General features: G+C 40.4%; 1 protein-coding gene across 33 annotated transcripts in view; it reads right to left on the bottom strand.

Moving 5' to 3' along the window:
* BRCA1 (BRCA1 DNA repair associated) overlaps positions 1–15,234 on the bottom strand; it is an 85,071-nt gene that overhangs the window by 19,252 nt on the left and 50,585 nt on the right. For 21 of the 33 annotated variants that reach the window (XM_054256349.2, XM_054256350.2, XM_008996686.5 and 18 more), the window contains 6 exons: positions 13,279–13,405; positions 10,178–10,365; positions 7,481–7,791; positions 4,759–4,846; positions 2,276–2,353; positions 1,745–1,785 (listed from right to left, as the gene is read on the bottom strand). In XM_054256349.2, the coding sequence (XP_054112324.2) occupies positions 1,745–1,785; positions 2,276–2,353; positions 4,759–4,846; positions 7,481–7,791; positions 10,178–10,365; positions 13,279–13,405 (833 nt within the window). Of the gene's footprint in view, positions 1–1,744; positions 1,786–2,275; positions 2,354–4,758; positions 4,847–7,480; positions 7,792–10,177; positions 10,366–10,396; positions 10,774–13,278; positions 13,406–15,234 lie in introns of those variants that run through there. The other 12 variants (XM_078374366.1, XM_008996688.6, XM_054256364.2 and 9 more) reach the window with 2 other exon arrangements.

The raw sequence follows: 15,234 nt of genomic DNA, 5'->3' as shown, positions 1-15,234 counted from the left end.
ACATACATTCCCTCCAGTTTTCAAGGACAGTTCTTTCTTGTTATTTAGGTCTCAGCTCAATCTTTTCAGAAAGGCCTTCCTTGGCCTCCTTAAACGAAAGTAATCAACAACCTTTATTGCTATCTTAATTCATCTTTATTGTGTATCTCCCCTCAATAGAACCTGAATCCTACCAGGGACTTAGTTAGTCTCGTTTGTTGCTGTATTCCTAGTGCCCAGCACACAGTAGGCTCACATAAATAGCCATTGAATAAAAGTTAAAACCAACACAAATATCATTTAATTATGAATATATTGAACTGTGTATAATAGTTTATAAAATTATTTTCACATTTTATTTTGCCTGATCTGTTGTTAGAGAAGCTCTCAGATGGCTGTTCTAAAATTATTCCTCCTCCTATACTCTATCTTATTTACTTCTCACTGTTCTCAGTATCATAAAGTGCAACATCTTTTTGCAGTAATCTGAATTCTAAACAGATACATTTGCATATATATATGCATATGTGCACACAGAAGTACACCTTTTTTGTTTTTTGAGACGGAGTCTTACTCTGTCGCCAGGCTGGAGTGCAATGGCGCAATCTCGGCTCACTGCAACCTCCGCCTGGGTTCAAGCGATTCTTCCGCCTCAGCCTCCCGAGTAGCTGGGACCACAGGCGTGTGCCACCACGCCTGGCTAATTTTTGTATTTTTAGTAGAGACGGGGTTTCACCATGGCCAGGATGGTCTCGATCTCTTGACCTCGTGATCCACCCGCCTCGGCCTCCCAAAGTGCTGGGATTACAGGCGTGAGCCACCGCGCCTGGCCTTTTTTTTCTTTTTTTTTTTTTTTTAAGAGATAGGGTCTTCCTCTGTCACCCAGGCTAGAGTGCAGTGGCATGATCATAGCTCACTGCAGCCTTGAACTCCTGGGCTCAAGTGATTCTCCCAGCTTAGCTTCCTCAGTAGCTAAGGCTACAGGTGCACACTTCCATGCCTGGCTAATTAAAAAAATTTTTTTTGTGTGTAGACAGTCTCACTCTGTTGCCCAGGTTGGTCCCAAACTCCTGGCCTCAAGCAATCCTCCTGTCTCAGCCTCCCAAAGTGCTGCACCTGGACTGCATATTAATATGAAGTATTTTTCCTCAACAGTGAATGGTTTGTTTTTTACAAAGGTATATGTAAGTGGGCCTACTTCTTGTCCTTATGAATCTTTTTTTCCCCTTCCCTTTTCCCCAAAGAAGGACTGTTTCTTTTGAAATCTAGAACAAATGAGAACACAGAATATCCTGGTTTGCTCCAAATAATTACTGATGATCCCCATAATCAAAGAAAATTTGTGCCTTATCAAGGAAAGTGGTGCATTGATGGAAGAAAGCAAATACTTTTTTTTTTTTTTTTTTTTTTTTTTGAGACGGAGTTTCACTCTTGTTACCCAGGCTGGAGTGCAATGGCGCGATCTCGGCTCACCACAACCTCCGCCTCCTGGGTTCAGGCAATTCTCCTGCCTCAGCCTCCTGAGTAGCCGGGCTTATAGGCACGCGCCACCATGCCCAGCTAATTTTTTGTATTTTAGTAGAGACAAGATTTCACCATGTTGACCAGGTTGGTCTCGATCTCTTGACCTCGTGATCCACCCACCTCGGCCTCCCAAAGTGCTGGGATTACAGGCTTGAGCCACCGCGCCCGGCCCGCAAATACATTTTTAACTATGACTCAATGACACCATGTCTCTGATTAGTTTGTAACATCAAGTACTTACCTCATTCAGCATTTTTCTTTCTTTAATAGACTGGGTCACCCCTAAGGAGATCACAGAAAAGACAGGTTACATACAGCAGAAGAATGTGCTCTTTTCATGGAGATGGAGAGGTCAGCGATTCACAAAAGAATGACAGAGGTCCTTTCCTTCGAAAGCCACAGCCCTTTAATAAGGCTTCTAGCAGCAGTTTCCTTCTGGAGACACAGTTGATGTTTAATTTAAACATTGTAAGTTTGACTGCTGCACATGGATTCCTGCCGACTATTAAATAAATCCCTAGTTCCTATGTTAACATTGCTAGGAGCAGATTATGTTCTATTAGTTATAAAAGAGACCCATTTTCCCAGAATCAGCAGCTTATCTGAACAAAGTGATATGTATTAAAGATAAAGGTAGTTTTGTGTTACCATTAAAGACCTTTTGGTAATTCAATCTCAGCATCAGCAAAAACCTTAGGTGTTAAAATGTTAGGTGTAAAAATGCAATTCTAAGGTGTTAAAGGGAGGAAGGGACAAATAGTATTGTACTTACAGAAATAGCTAACTACCCATTTTCCTCCTGCAATTCCCAGAAAGTATTTCAGTGTCCGTTCACACACAAACTCAGCATCTGCAGAATGAAAAACATCCAAAGGATTAGAAGTTGAAAACATATTCAGGAAGTGCTGTCTTAAGAAGCTAAAGTGCCTCCAAGCACTTTGGAGGCCAAGGTGGGCGGATCACCTGAGGTCAGGAGTTCAAGACTAGCCCAACCAACATGGTGAAACCCCGTCTTTAAAAAAAAAAAAAAAAGCTAAAGTGTCTCAGCTTCTTACACTCCCAGGATCAATCTGGATTTGTTTCTAAAATCCTGGTGACAGAATCAGACACTGAAAACACCACTAATTTTTTTTTTTTGTTTTGAGACAGAATTTTTCGCTCTTGTTACCCAGGCTAGAGTGCAATGGCATGATCTCGGCTCACCGCAACCTCCACCTCCTGGGTTCAGGAAATTCTCCTGACTCAGCCTCCTGAGTAGCTGGGATTACAGGCACACGTCACCATGCCCAGCTAATTTTTTGTATTTTTAGCAGAGACAGGGTTTCACCATGTTGACCAGGATGGTCTCGATCTCTTGACCTCGTGATCCACCCGCCTCGGCCTCCCAAAGTGCTGGGGTTACAGGCTTGAGCCACTGCGCCTGGCCTAACACCACTAATTATAACCAGCAGGTGTGGATCTTTGGAAGCCTAGGAGAGGCTGATATGAAGACCAGAGGAAACGTCTGTCAACACTGTCTCCCCAACACCCATCTTCTAGATGCTAAGGCTAGCTATAGATCTCCATTGTAGTGTTCAAGGAATTAGGAATTATCCATGTCAATAGTTTTGAATAATGTGGATGGAGAACATCTGTATTACTAGATGGTAATATGTAAAAGGAGAAGAAAACAGTATTGTTGAAAACCTAAAGCTGAAATATCAATGTAATGACAATTTTTTTACCCCTAGAATGTCCAATCTGGGGAGTCCTAACCCTCTAATATTCCCCTGAGAGGGATAGGAGAATACAGCGTTTTCAGAGCTTCTGTAAAAGTATTTCAGAAAGCAGCAGCTAAAGAATCACTTGTTTATTTCCTAGTGTTTTAAAGGGGCTTCTAAAGAACTAAGCAAACTAAGAAAAGACCATTTAATTTTAAACAGGAGAAATGTATTTAATAATCCTAAACACAGTAGGCTATCTGCAAGCAGTAGCAGCAGCCATTCTCCCTCACAGAATTCCTTACAATTTTTGAAGTTTTTTGCTTAACTGCTATAAAATCCGATTTAATAATATATATGTGTGTATGTGTGTGTGTGTGTATGTGTGTATATATATGTTTTATTTTTTTGAGACGCAGTCTTGCTCTGTCGCCAGGCTGGAGTATGGTGGCACCATTTTGGCTCACTGCAACCTCCGCCTCCTGGGTTCAAGTGATTCTCCTGCCTCAGCTTCCTGAGTAGCTGGGACTTCAGGCGCGTGCCACTACTCTCAGCTAATTTTTTGTATTTTTAGTAGAGATGGGGTTTCATAATGTTGGCTAGGATGGTCTCAATCTCCTGACCTCGTGATCTGCTCACCTCAGCCTCCCAAAGTGCTGGGATTACAGACGTGAGCCACTGCACCCAGCAATATATATTAAACTTAAAAATTTAGCTCATCTTTAGGTCAAAAGTAGCAAATGTTATACCGCCTTTGAGTTTAAAGACTGAACTACTTTAGATTTAGTTTACATTTTAAAGTTTTCTATTTTTCTTTTTTTTTTTTGAGACAGAGTCTTGCTCTGTCGCCCAAGCTGGAGTGCAATGACACAATCTCGGCTCACTGCAACCTCTGCCTCCCGGCTTCAAGCGTTTCTCCTGCCTCAGCCTCCTGAGAAGCTGCAAGTACAGGTGCATGCCATTATGCCCGACTAATTTTTTATATTTTTAGTAGAGATGGGGTTAACCAGGATGGACTTGATCTCATGACCTTGTGATCCGCCCGCCTCAACCTCCCAAAGTGCTGGGATTATAGGCCTGAGCCACCATGCCTTACCTCTATTTTTTTTTTTCACCCAGGTTGGAGTACAGTGGTGCGATCTCGGCTCACTGCAACATCTGCCTCCCAGGTTCAAGCAATTCTCCTGCCTCAGCCTCCTGAATAGCTGGGGTTATAGTCCTGTGACACCACATCTGGCTAATTTTTGTATTTTTAGTAGAGATAGAGTTTTGCCATATTGGTCAGGCTGATCTTGAACTCCTGACCTCATGATCTACCTGCCCTGGCCTCCCAAAGTGCTGAAATTACATGAATGAGCCACGGCACCCAGCCTATCCTCCAAATTTTAACCCAAAACAAAAAAGGGTAAGGAAACAGCAAAACTATTATTTGTCTTTCATAAAGTAATTGATTATTAGAAGACTATCATCCATGCTATGCTTAATAACTATTCTAATTTTTTCATGTGGTTTTATGCAGCAGATACAAAGTATTCTGTTATAGTTCTTGGTATACCTGTTTTCATAACAACATGAGTAGTCTCTTCAGTAATTTGATTAGTCAAAGTGATGTGGTGTTGTCTGGCAAACTTGTACATGGGCACCTGAAATTAAATCAAATATTCCATTATCATAAGTTACCTCTAGTACACAGATTAGAATACTCATCATCCTACCATAGCACACATTTACCTATGTAATAAACCTGCACATTCGGCACATATATCCCAGAACTTACAAAGTAAAAAAAAAAACACTAATTATCCTAGCTTTTAGTCTCCATTTTTCTCAGAAAGGGTACATTTAAAAAATTCTAAGATGCTTGAAGTCTCAAATAGTTTAATAAAAATTATGTACAATCAGCAGACGTAGAATTACAGCTAAGTATTCAAAATAATATTATACACCTACTATGTACCACAAAACTTAAAATAAAAAAATATATATTGGGCCGGACATGGTGGCTCATGCCTGTAATCCCAGCACTTTGGGAAGTTGAGGGGGGAGGACCGCTTGAGCCCAGGAGTTTGAGACCAAGCTCAGCCTGGGCAATACAGTGAGATCTCATGTCTTAAAAAAGTAAAAAGAAAAAATATGTATTAATTTTTCTTTAATAGCAGATATCATTTGATTCCCTAATACAGTTTGTTTGCATAGTGACTCTACTATTAGCTTACACTTTATAAGCTGAGAGGTAGATAGCCTACACAAAAAGTTATGCTACAGACACATATGGATTAAAACCAAGACTCAACCCTCTGACAGTTACAAAACACTGAAATCAAGATGTTACTAAAAGTCAGTGCAAAAGCTATCATTCTCTCATAAGGAGAAGGCTTAGAAGGGGTTCACATTCTTCCCAAAAGAAATGTAGAGTCCTCTAGCTATTATCTATCAACTAAATAAAAATCAATAGGCAGCACAAAAAAAAAAAAAATCAACTGGATCCATTATGGGCACAGTGACCTAACTGGTAAGTATTATCTGATAAATAACTTTGCTTACCAAGGGCCATCATTTACTAGCGATAGCCACCCACACCAGTGTTTACATGCTGCACAATACTGCCATGAAGGTCAGGCCATCTTTCTTTCATGTTGCCTCACTCCATACTGCCACAGGGCACTGAAATAATGCAGGCTAGAGAAGCTAATGACATCCTCCCCTTTTGCCACCACCCTCTGCCAGGATCATTAGCAATTCTGACCTGATTAATTTCTGAAATCTCAGCCTTGAAACAGTGTTCAGTTAGAAGAGCAATGCTGAAAGCTGAAAGATCATCTTAATATGGGCTTCAGAATTAATCATGTGTAATACAGTCAGTAGCTTTCATCATAAATTTACCACACTTCACCAAGTCTGAATAGAGCTCAAAGTTTTCCTCTTTGCTTGTTTAAAGACAACATGTACCCAAGCCACTAATAGTCTAATCTGCGGCTCAGAATTGCCCTTGGTAAGAAAGATTAGACCATTTCAGACATCTCTCAAAAGCTGAGCTTGCAAAACAAAGGGATAAAGAATGCTAATTTTCAATGAATAAATACAGAATTCTGTAAGTGATCAAGAGCCACTAAACAGACACAGGTAAGAGCTTTCAGAGAAAGTTGTTGTTCTGGACATGGGACTATGAGATGAAAACATTTATAGCCATCACTGTGCATTTACTTGTATCTACCAGGGCAGCCACAGCTTGCTTTGCCCTTTTAGTAGTGGGATACAACTGGCCACAGAGATGTTATACTAAGTCACTACCTACGAAGAAGTTAGGATGAAGAATCCTAGGAAGGATATATTAAGAAAGATATTTCAGAATGACTTGGTCATCTCTCAGTGTGCAATAAATGGCACCCACTACTAAATCCATCTGATACTCTGGTATGTTATCTCACCATAGTTTTAAAGAAATATTCATGCAATTATTTTTGTTATGAAGTGATGCCAATGACAATTAATAGTGGTAAACTTCTCAGGATGTCTGAAATCTACAAAGAGCCCAAGGAGAAATGAGGTATTACTGGTTTTCTATTTTTTTTTTTTTTTTTGAGACAGAGTCTCGCTCTTTGTTCTTTCGCCAGGCTGGAGTGCAGGGGTGTGATCTCAGCTCACTGCAACCTCCGCCTTCCGGCTTCAAGCAATTCTCCTGCCTCAGCCTCCCGAATAGCTGGGATTACAGGCACACGCCACCATGCCAAGCTAATTTTTGTATTTCAGTAGAGACGGGGTTTCACTATGTTGGCCAGGGTGGTCTTGATCTCTTGACCTAATGATCCGCCCGCCTCAGCCTCCCAAAGTGCTGGGATTACAGGCATGAGTCACTGCGCCTGGCTGGTGTTACTGGTCTTAATATTTTAGTGAGTATATTTCCACATTGTGAAGTAATTCCCATTTCTGGCATTAAGGGCCCAAGGTGATGCCAAAATCCTAATAGCAAGGGGTGTTGCAGTGCAGAAGTGACAGGGCAGGCTATTGAATAACTGTCTTACAAGCCAAGATAAAAACAAATACTAGAGAAATGCTACTGTCTGGCAGTACGTTTGGAACCAGTCTGAATTTAGTTAAACATGCTGGTAAGTTCACTCAGATGTGAGCCAAGGGGGGAAAAAAGATGCCTTCTGGGGAATGAAGCTATACCTACTTGCTTTTATAGATAAAAATGAAAATCAAATTCAAAAGTGCTATATCATACCCAAAGTATAGCTTTTCCGCTAATATTTAATAATACATATGGATATACTCACTAATTCTTCTGGGGTCAAGCCTGACACCACCATGGACTTTCTTTTATTGACCCTTTCTGTTGAAGCTGCCAGTTCTGGCTTCTGCCTGCTCACATTTTCTTCCATTGCATTACACCCAGCAGTATTAGTAGTATGAGCAGCAGCTAGACTCTTGGCAGATTCTGCAACTTGAAACTGGGGTACTTTCAATGTAGAGGTTGAAGATGGTATGCTGCCAGCATGGGATGATTCTGGGGCTCTGTCTTCAGAAGGATCAGATTCAGGGTCATCAGAGAAGAGGCTGATTCCAGATTCTAGGTAAGGGGTTCCCTCTGAAAGGAGTGGGAGAAGTTTAATTTACACAACAATGAATGTTGAATTACAAAGTTCTGTTACCTGCTAAGAATTAAAAAGACCAATTAAGTTAGATTAAGAGAAAAAGGGATACGTGAATACAGTGTTGGTGGAAATGCAAAGTAGCTTAATTTCCTAAAAAGGAAATGTGGCATTAGGTAGCAAAAATCTTAACATGTGATTGCACTGCCAGATAATGCTAGTTTTAGAAATATATCCCAGGGAGAGAAAAGATGTATGCAAAGGTGTAGTCATAGGAATGTTCACTATAACACTGCTTATAATAGTATAATTTTAGAAACAATCTGAATGTCCAACAATAGGACATGAAATTATGATATATCTAGTCCAATGGAGTACTCTTCACCCATTAGTTTGAATATAAAAGTTGATGTACAATAAAACAGAAATGTTACTATTGAAGAAGATACCTAAGCAATATTATTTATCATGACATTATTTTAAAAATAAAAGTTTATGTAAAAAGACTGAAGAAACACATTGATATTTTATTATGAAAGAGTAAGAGTACAGGTAATTTTATTTTTTTGAGACAGAGTCTTGGTCTGTCACCCAGGTTAGAGTGCAGGGGCACAAATATGGCTCACCTGCAGCCTTGAACTCCTGGACTCAAGTGACCTTCCTGCCTCAGCCTCCTGACTAGCTGGGACCACATGTGTCTGCCTTCCAGCTAATTTTAACTTTTTTTTTTTTTTTTTAAAAGACAGATTCTCGTTCTGTTACCCAGGCTGGAGTGCAGTGGAGCGATCTCGGCTCACTACAACCTCTGCCTTCGCGGTTCCAGTGATTCTCCTGTCTCAGCCTCCCGAGTAGCTGGGACTACAGGCACCTACCACCACGCCCACCTAATTTTTTTGCATTTTTAGTAAGGATGAGGTTTCACTGTGTTAGCCAGGATGGTCTCGATCTCCCGACCTCGTGATCTGCCTACCTCAGCCTCCCAAAGTGCTGGGATTACAGGCGTGAGCCACTGTGCCTGGTTTAATTTTTTAACTTTCTGTAGAGATCAGGTCTCGTTTCAATGCCTAGGCTGGTCTTAAACTCTTGGCCTCGAGCAGTCCTCCCACCTTGGCCTCCCAAAGTATTGGGATTACAGGCATGAGCCACTGCACCTGGCCTTATTTTATCTTTTAAGAGATATTGGTAAAGTGGCTCACGCCTGTAATCCCAGCACTTTGGGAGGCTGAGGCAGGAAGACCACATGAGGCCAGCAGTTAGAGACCAGTCTGGGCAACACAGCAAGACCCAATCTCTAACCCCCACCCCAAATTATCTTCTTTATTCCCTATATTGTCCAATTTGGGGGCAATGAGCATATAGCAATTTTGTAAGAAAGGAAAAACAGTTGAATAATGTGGCAAATGCTTTATTTTTTGTTTCTTCATCCAAGGTAATGACACCATTATTTTTTTCACTAAATAAATCAACAGATATAATTACCAAATTAAGAACAGCAGAGACCCTGAAACATTTCAGAAAATGTCATGCTATCTATCAGGAATTAAGCACAGCTAAGTAGAATGTATGAGATTCCTAAAATGACCCTAATGAGCATGGCCAAATACCACATTTGATGTCAGTGTCTTTTATGATAATGTGTTTTGGAGGATTAATTAAAAACTTTCTTTATTGATTAAAACTTTGATTTTCAAGCCATAAAACGCCATTCATTAAAAGTGATTTATAAGGCATAAAATACATAGTCATTTACATTCATTAACTCATAAAGAGATTGCTTTGGGATTTGACTCACTTTCCAATAAAGGACCAGCCTAAAACTTTATTCTGTAGCCTTAGGACTCTTGTCTAACAGTTGAAATAAAATATATATGTATTTTTTTGAGACGGAGTCTTACTCTGTCGCCCAGACTGGAGTGTAGTGGTGTGATCTTGGCTCACCACAACCTCCGCCTCCCAGGTTCAAGTGATTCTCCTGCCTCAGTCTACCAAGTGGCTAGGATTACAGGCATACACTACCACACCCAGTTAATTATTTTGTATTTTTAATAGAGACAGGGTTTCACCATGTTGGCAAGGCTGATATTGAACTCCCAACCTCAAGTGATCCACCCACCTTACCTGAAATATTTAGAGCACAACAAGACTCCTTCGTCCTCAAAATTATCAGTTAAACCATTAATTAAAATACAGACGGATTAACAGCTCCAATAATTTTCAAGTAAACCTGGATTAACACGAGTTATTTTTCTAAAATGAGCTGAAGTATAACAAAAGTATCCATGATAGATTAGTACATCTAAAAGTTGGTTAACTAGACTATCTTTATGTAGGATTCAGAGTAAAATCAAAGTGTTTGTTCCACTAGAGCAGATGAAATATTACCTAGATCTTGCCTTGGCAAGTAAGATGGTTCCATCAAATCATGGGGCCCAGACTTATCCAGTTGTTGCTCCTCCACATCAACCTTAATGAGCTCCTCTTGAGATGGGGAGTTTCCATTCTGAAGACTCCCAGAGCAACTGTGCACGCACCACCTATCATCTAATGACTGGCATTTAGAAGGGGATGACCTAGAAAGGTGAATGGAAGGAGAAAACCATCACCACCAATTGTGGAAGGACAAATCATACTTCCTGGGCAGCCAAAGCATAAATGAAATAGCTAGTGTCAGAGAGATCAGAAATGACTGGCAAAAAAGAGCCCACATGACAGCCTAGAAGTCTGGATTCATGTTGCCTGCCAATATGTCACAGTTGACATGTAACATCTCCATAGGGGTTGGGTTGGTCCAAGGCACTGTATCTCCTAGCTGTTTAAAAGCAGGTCAGTTGCTGGGTGTGGTGGCTTGTGTCTGTAATCCCAGCTACTCAGGAGGCTGCAGCAGGAGAAATGCTTGAACCTGGGAGGCGGAGGTTGCAGTGAGCTGAGATTGCTCCACTGCACTCCCTCTTGGGCAACAGAGCCAGACTCTGCTCCCCCTGGCCACCAAAAAAAGAAAATAAAAGAGAAAGAGAAAGAATAAAAGCAGGTCAGCAAATTTTTACCAAATTACTCACTGCCACTCACTCTATACAGAATATTCTACTTCAGTCTAAATGGATACGTTAGAATCAAATCACTTATGAACATAGAAAGCTGATCAATGTTGACATCTCTACACTCTTTCTTCCTACTCAGTTTAGAATCATCCCTATTCCCTGACTTTTCAATGTTCAAATTCATTTTTTTTTTTTTTTTTTGAGATGGAGTCTAGCTCTGTTGCTCAGGCTAGAGTACAGTGACACTATCTTGGTTAACTGCAACTTCTGCCTTCCAGGTTCAAGCGATTCTCCTGCCTCAGCCTCCCTAGTAGCTGAGATTATAGGTGCCTACCACCATGTCCAGCTAATCAGTAGAGATGGGGTTTCATTGTGTTGGCCAGGCTGGTCTTGAACTCTTGACCTTGTGATCCACCTGCCTTGGCCTCCCAAAGTGCCGGATTACAAGCGTAAGCCAACGCACCCGACACCCCAAATTCATTCTAAAAACAAAAGCCATGTTGTTAGAAAAGAATACACACCTAGTATGAGTACTCTTCCAAGTGTTTAGGACTTTGCAAAATAAGATACTTATTAACAGATTTAAAGGGCCTCAGAGGTTAATTAATTAATTTAAACAATATTAGGTGCTCACTATGGGTCAAATACTAAGGCTAGGCCCCATGGATTGAAGATGAGTGAGACCAGAATTACTGCTCTCAAGTAATCTAATAGAGGGAGGAAGTTTGATCAATGTGTAGATTGTATAACAGAAATCTCCGTAGAGTATCTCTAGAATGGGGAAGAGCACGAATATTTGGTCTGAATATTAAATAGAGAAGTAGCTTATTTGGTAAAAGCATGCCAATAAGGTCATGACCTCTGCACATGACCCTGAAGCCCGATCTTTTCATTCTCTGTCACAGCCACAGTACCCAAGCCTCAAAAATATATTCTCAGTCAAGTCCAAGGGGCTTGAAAAAGATGGTGTGATGATATTATTGACAACCTGCCACCATTCCCAAAAAGATAAGTAGAAAAATATATTCATGTAGTAGGGACTCAAGAAGAAACATGAGAACACGAGTTTCTCTCTCTCTCTCTCTCTCTCTCTTTTTTTTTTTGGAGAAAGAGTTTCGCTCTTGTTGCGCAGGCTGGAGTGCAAAGGCATGATCTTGGCTCACCACAACCTCCGCCTCATGGGTTCAAGTGATTCTCCTGCCTCAGCCCCCCAAGTAGCTGGGATTACAGGCATGTGCCACCACGCCTGGCTAATTTTGTATTTTTGTACAGACGCGGTTTCTCCATGTTAGTCAGGCTGATCTCGAACTCCCGATCTCAGGTGATCCGCCCGCCTCTGCCTCCCAAAGTGCTGGGATTACACGTGTGAACCACCCGTCCAGCTAAGAAACATGAGTTTCTTTACCTTACTAGAATGGTAAAACGTGTGACTCTAATAGCTCCATGTCTCTGTTTCCTGAATTACCAAACAGAATTAATAAGTCTTGAACTTGTCTTTTTAATATCAATCTTATTAAAAAGATCATAGGAGGAAGTAGATAGTATTTTAAAAAATATAAAGTGCTGGCTAGGCATGGTAGCTCACGCCTGTAATTCCAGCACTTTGAGACCAGTCTGGTCAACACAGCAAGACCCCATCTTACATGGGAGGCTTACTTGAGGCCAGGAGTTTGAGACTAGTCTGGTCAACACAGCAAGATCCCATCTCTACAAAACAAAAAAAAGAAAAAAATAAACGAAACTAAAATAAAGTGCTATTGCTATACAGACCTGTATCAATAGTGGTATAAATATACATCTCTGAAAGATATTCTAAATGTTTTCTGGCTTTGGGAGGCCAAGGCAGGTAGACTATGTGAGTCCAGGAATTTGAGACCAGCCTGGGCAACAAGGTAAAACTCTATCTCTACCAAAAATACAAAAACTCAGCTGGGTGTGGTGGCGCATGCTTGTGGACCCAGCTACTCAGGAGGCTAACGTGGGATTGCTTAAGCCTGAAAAACAGAGGATGCAGTGAGCCATGATTGCACCACTACACTCCAACCTAGGTGACAGATAAAGACCCTATCTCAAAAAATAATTATTATTATTTTCTGCGATAAATCAACAGCTAGACTTTTTCTAGAAAGAATTTCAATTAGGGAAAGGGCTGCCTTGAAGAAGTCTACCATCAACTTCCAAGCTTGTTCAGGTTTTAGTTCCATATTTTTTTCTGACCTTCAGAAGGGACATATCTATCTAACTACACATTTCTTATGTTGTAGCTTATGTTATAGGTCCAAAAAGCCTACATACAATTAAACAAAAGAAGTATCCTAGAGCAATGAAAGGTTATAAATGTCCATATACAAAAAAACTGAAGAAAGTATGGTGAAAAAAATTAACAATAAGAGTTCAATATAAAGATGTCAGATATCACAACATCTTTGCATTGATGTTTCTTACCTTTCCACTCCTGGTTCTTTATTTTTATTGGTAGAACTATCTGAAGACTCCTCAAACTTGTCAGCAGAAAGGCCTTCTGGATTCTGGCTTATAGGATATTCACTACTTTTCTGTGAAGTTAATACTGCTTTAAATGGAATGAGAAAACAAATCTACTTTACTGCTTTGTCCTGATAGTGATAATTCAGGTTAGAATTCTGATTTTTTCAAAAGCATTAATCTATGATACACAAATTGGTTTTTAAACAAGTATATTAGGCAGAATTTTATAAACACAAGTAATGCAACAGACAGATGCTAGCACCAAATGAAACTCAGTGATTAAAACATAATAATGATAATAAAAGGAAAACTTTAAAACAGGGTAAATAAAGACACCTAGCTGAGACAAGACTGAAAAAAAATTTGTATTCCTTGGCCCTGAATTATATATATATATACACGAATTTTTTATCTCTGTAGCAAAATATTTATGCCCAAATCCCGAGACAATAGGAAAGAAAGAGTACTAGAAAGCACAAAGTATATTCTTTTCTATATCCCCACTGCCTCCACATGAAAGACTGTGAGATGAGGTTTCAGCTTCTGCATGGTGGGGGCAAACAAGACAAGAGTGTCAGATGAGAAAGAAAAAACAGGTGACATTTTTACTTCACATTTTCAATTACTGGAAAAAAAAGAAAAACAAACAGATAAACCCCCAAACAAACACACACACACAAAACTCAAGGTGCTGGTTGATAAGAAATCCTAAGTAATACATGGAACTAAAGATGAAATGGCACAAGAAGGGAAAAAACACGAAATATACTGAAGGCAAAATTCTGGCGTGTTACTTCATTTTTTTTTGAGATGAATTCTCACTCTGTCACCCAACCTGGAGTGCAATGGTGCAATCTTGATTCACTGCAACCTCTGCCTCTCGGGTTCAAGCGATTCTCCTGCCTCAGCCTCCTTACTAGCTGGGATTACAGGTGCCCATTACCATGTCCAGCTAATTTTGCTTTGTATTTTTAGTAGAGATGGGGTTTCACCATGTTGGTCAGGCTGATCTCAAATTCCTGATTTGCTCGTTGCAACCTCTACCTCCAGGTTCAAGCGATTCTCCTGCTGTAGTCTCCCGAGAAGCTGAGATAATAGGTGCCTGCCACCACCCTAGGCTAATTTTTTTATTTTTATTTTTGTAGAGATGGGGTTTCACCATGTTGCAGGCTGGTCTTCAACTCCTGACCTCAGCTGATCCACCAGCCTTGGCCTCCCAAAGTGCTGGGATTATAGGCATGAGCCACCACACCTACCCTGGTCTCAAACTCTTGAGCTCAAGTGATCCTCCTGCCTTGGCCTCTCACAGTGCTGGGATGATAGGTGTGAGCCACCATGCCTGGCCAGGGCAGAAATATTTAATAAGTAAAAACAAATGGTTAAAGTTGCAAATGTCTTCTATTCATTAAAAAGTCCCTGATGACTGTAATTCATTTTGAGCTTTTATTAGATAAGCTAAAGGTCATAAATTTAGGTAGAAATTTGAAACAAAAGATTGTATTAATTAAACTGTTTTTTAAGACACTGGGTGGCTTAGAGGGAAATAATCATTGATTTCCTGGGTTAGTGTTCAAATGCATTATTTATAGTTTCCTTTATGCTTGCCTTTTCTGGACCTGTGAGTTTCTTGGATCGAAAGAACTCTGCCTGACCAGCTGTTGAAAGTAAGCAAGATCTATCTAACTACGAAGAGAGGTATCATCCTCCCCAACACCAATACAGTGTGATAATTGATAGAGTAATGTGCAGGTTTCAAGAAATCATAGCAAATGAAATTAACCATCGGAACAAGTTAAAAAAAAAAAGAAAAAAAAAAGTGGCCGGGCATGGTGGCTCACACCTGATATCCCAGCACTTTGGGAGGCTGAGTCGGGGGGGAGGATCACCTGAGGTCAGAAGTTTAAGACCAGCCTG

This window comes from Callithrix jacchus, chromosome 5, assembly GCF_049354715.1.
Source record: "Callithrix jacchus isolate 240 chromosome 5, calJac240_pri, whole genome shotgun sequence".
Lineage (NCBI taxonomy): Eukaryota > Metazoa > Chordata > Mammalia > Primates > Cebidae > Callithrix > Callithrix jacchus.
This window is presented reverse-complemented; position numbering and strand designations above follow the sequence as displayed.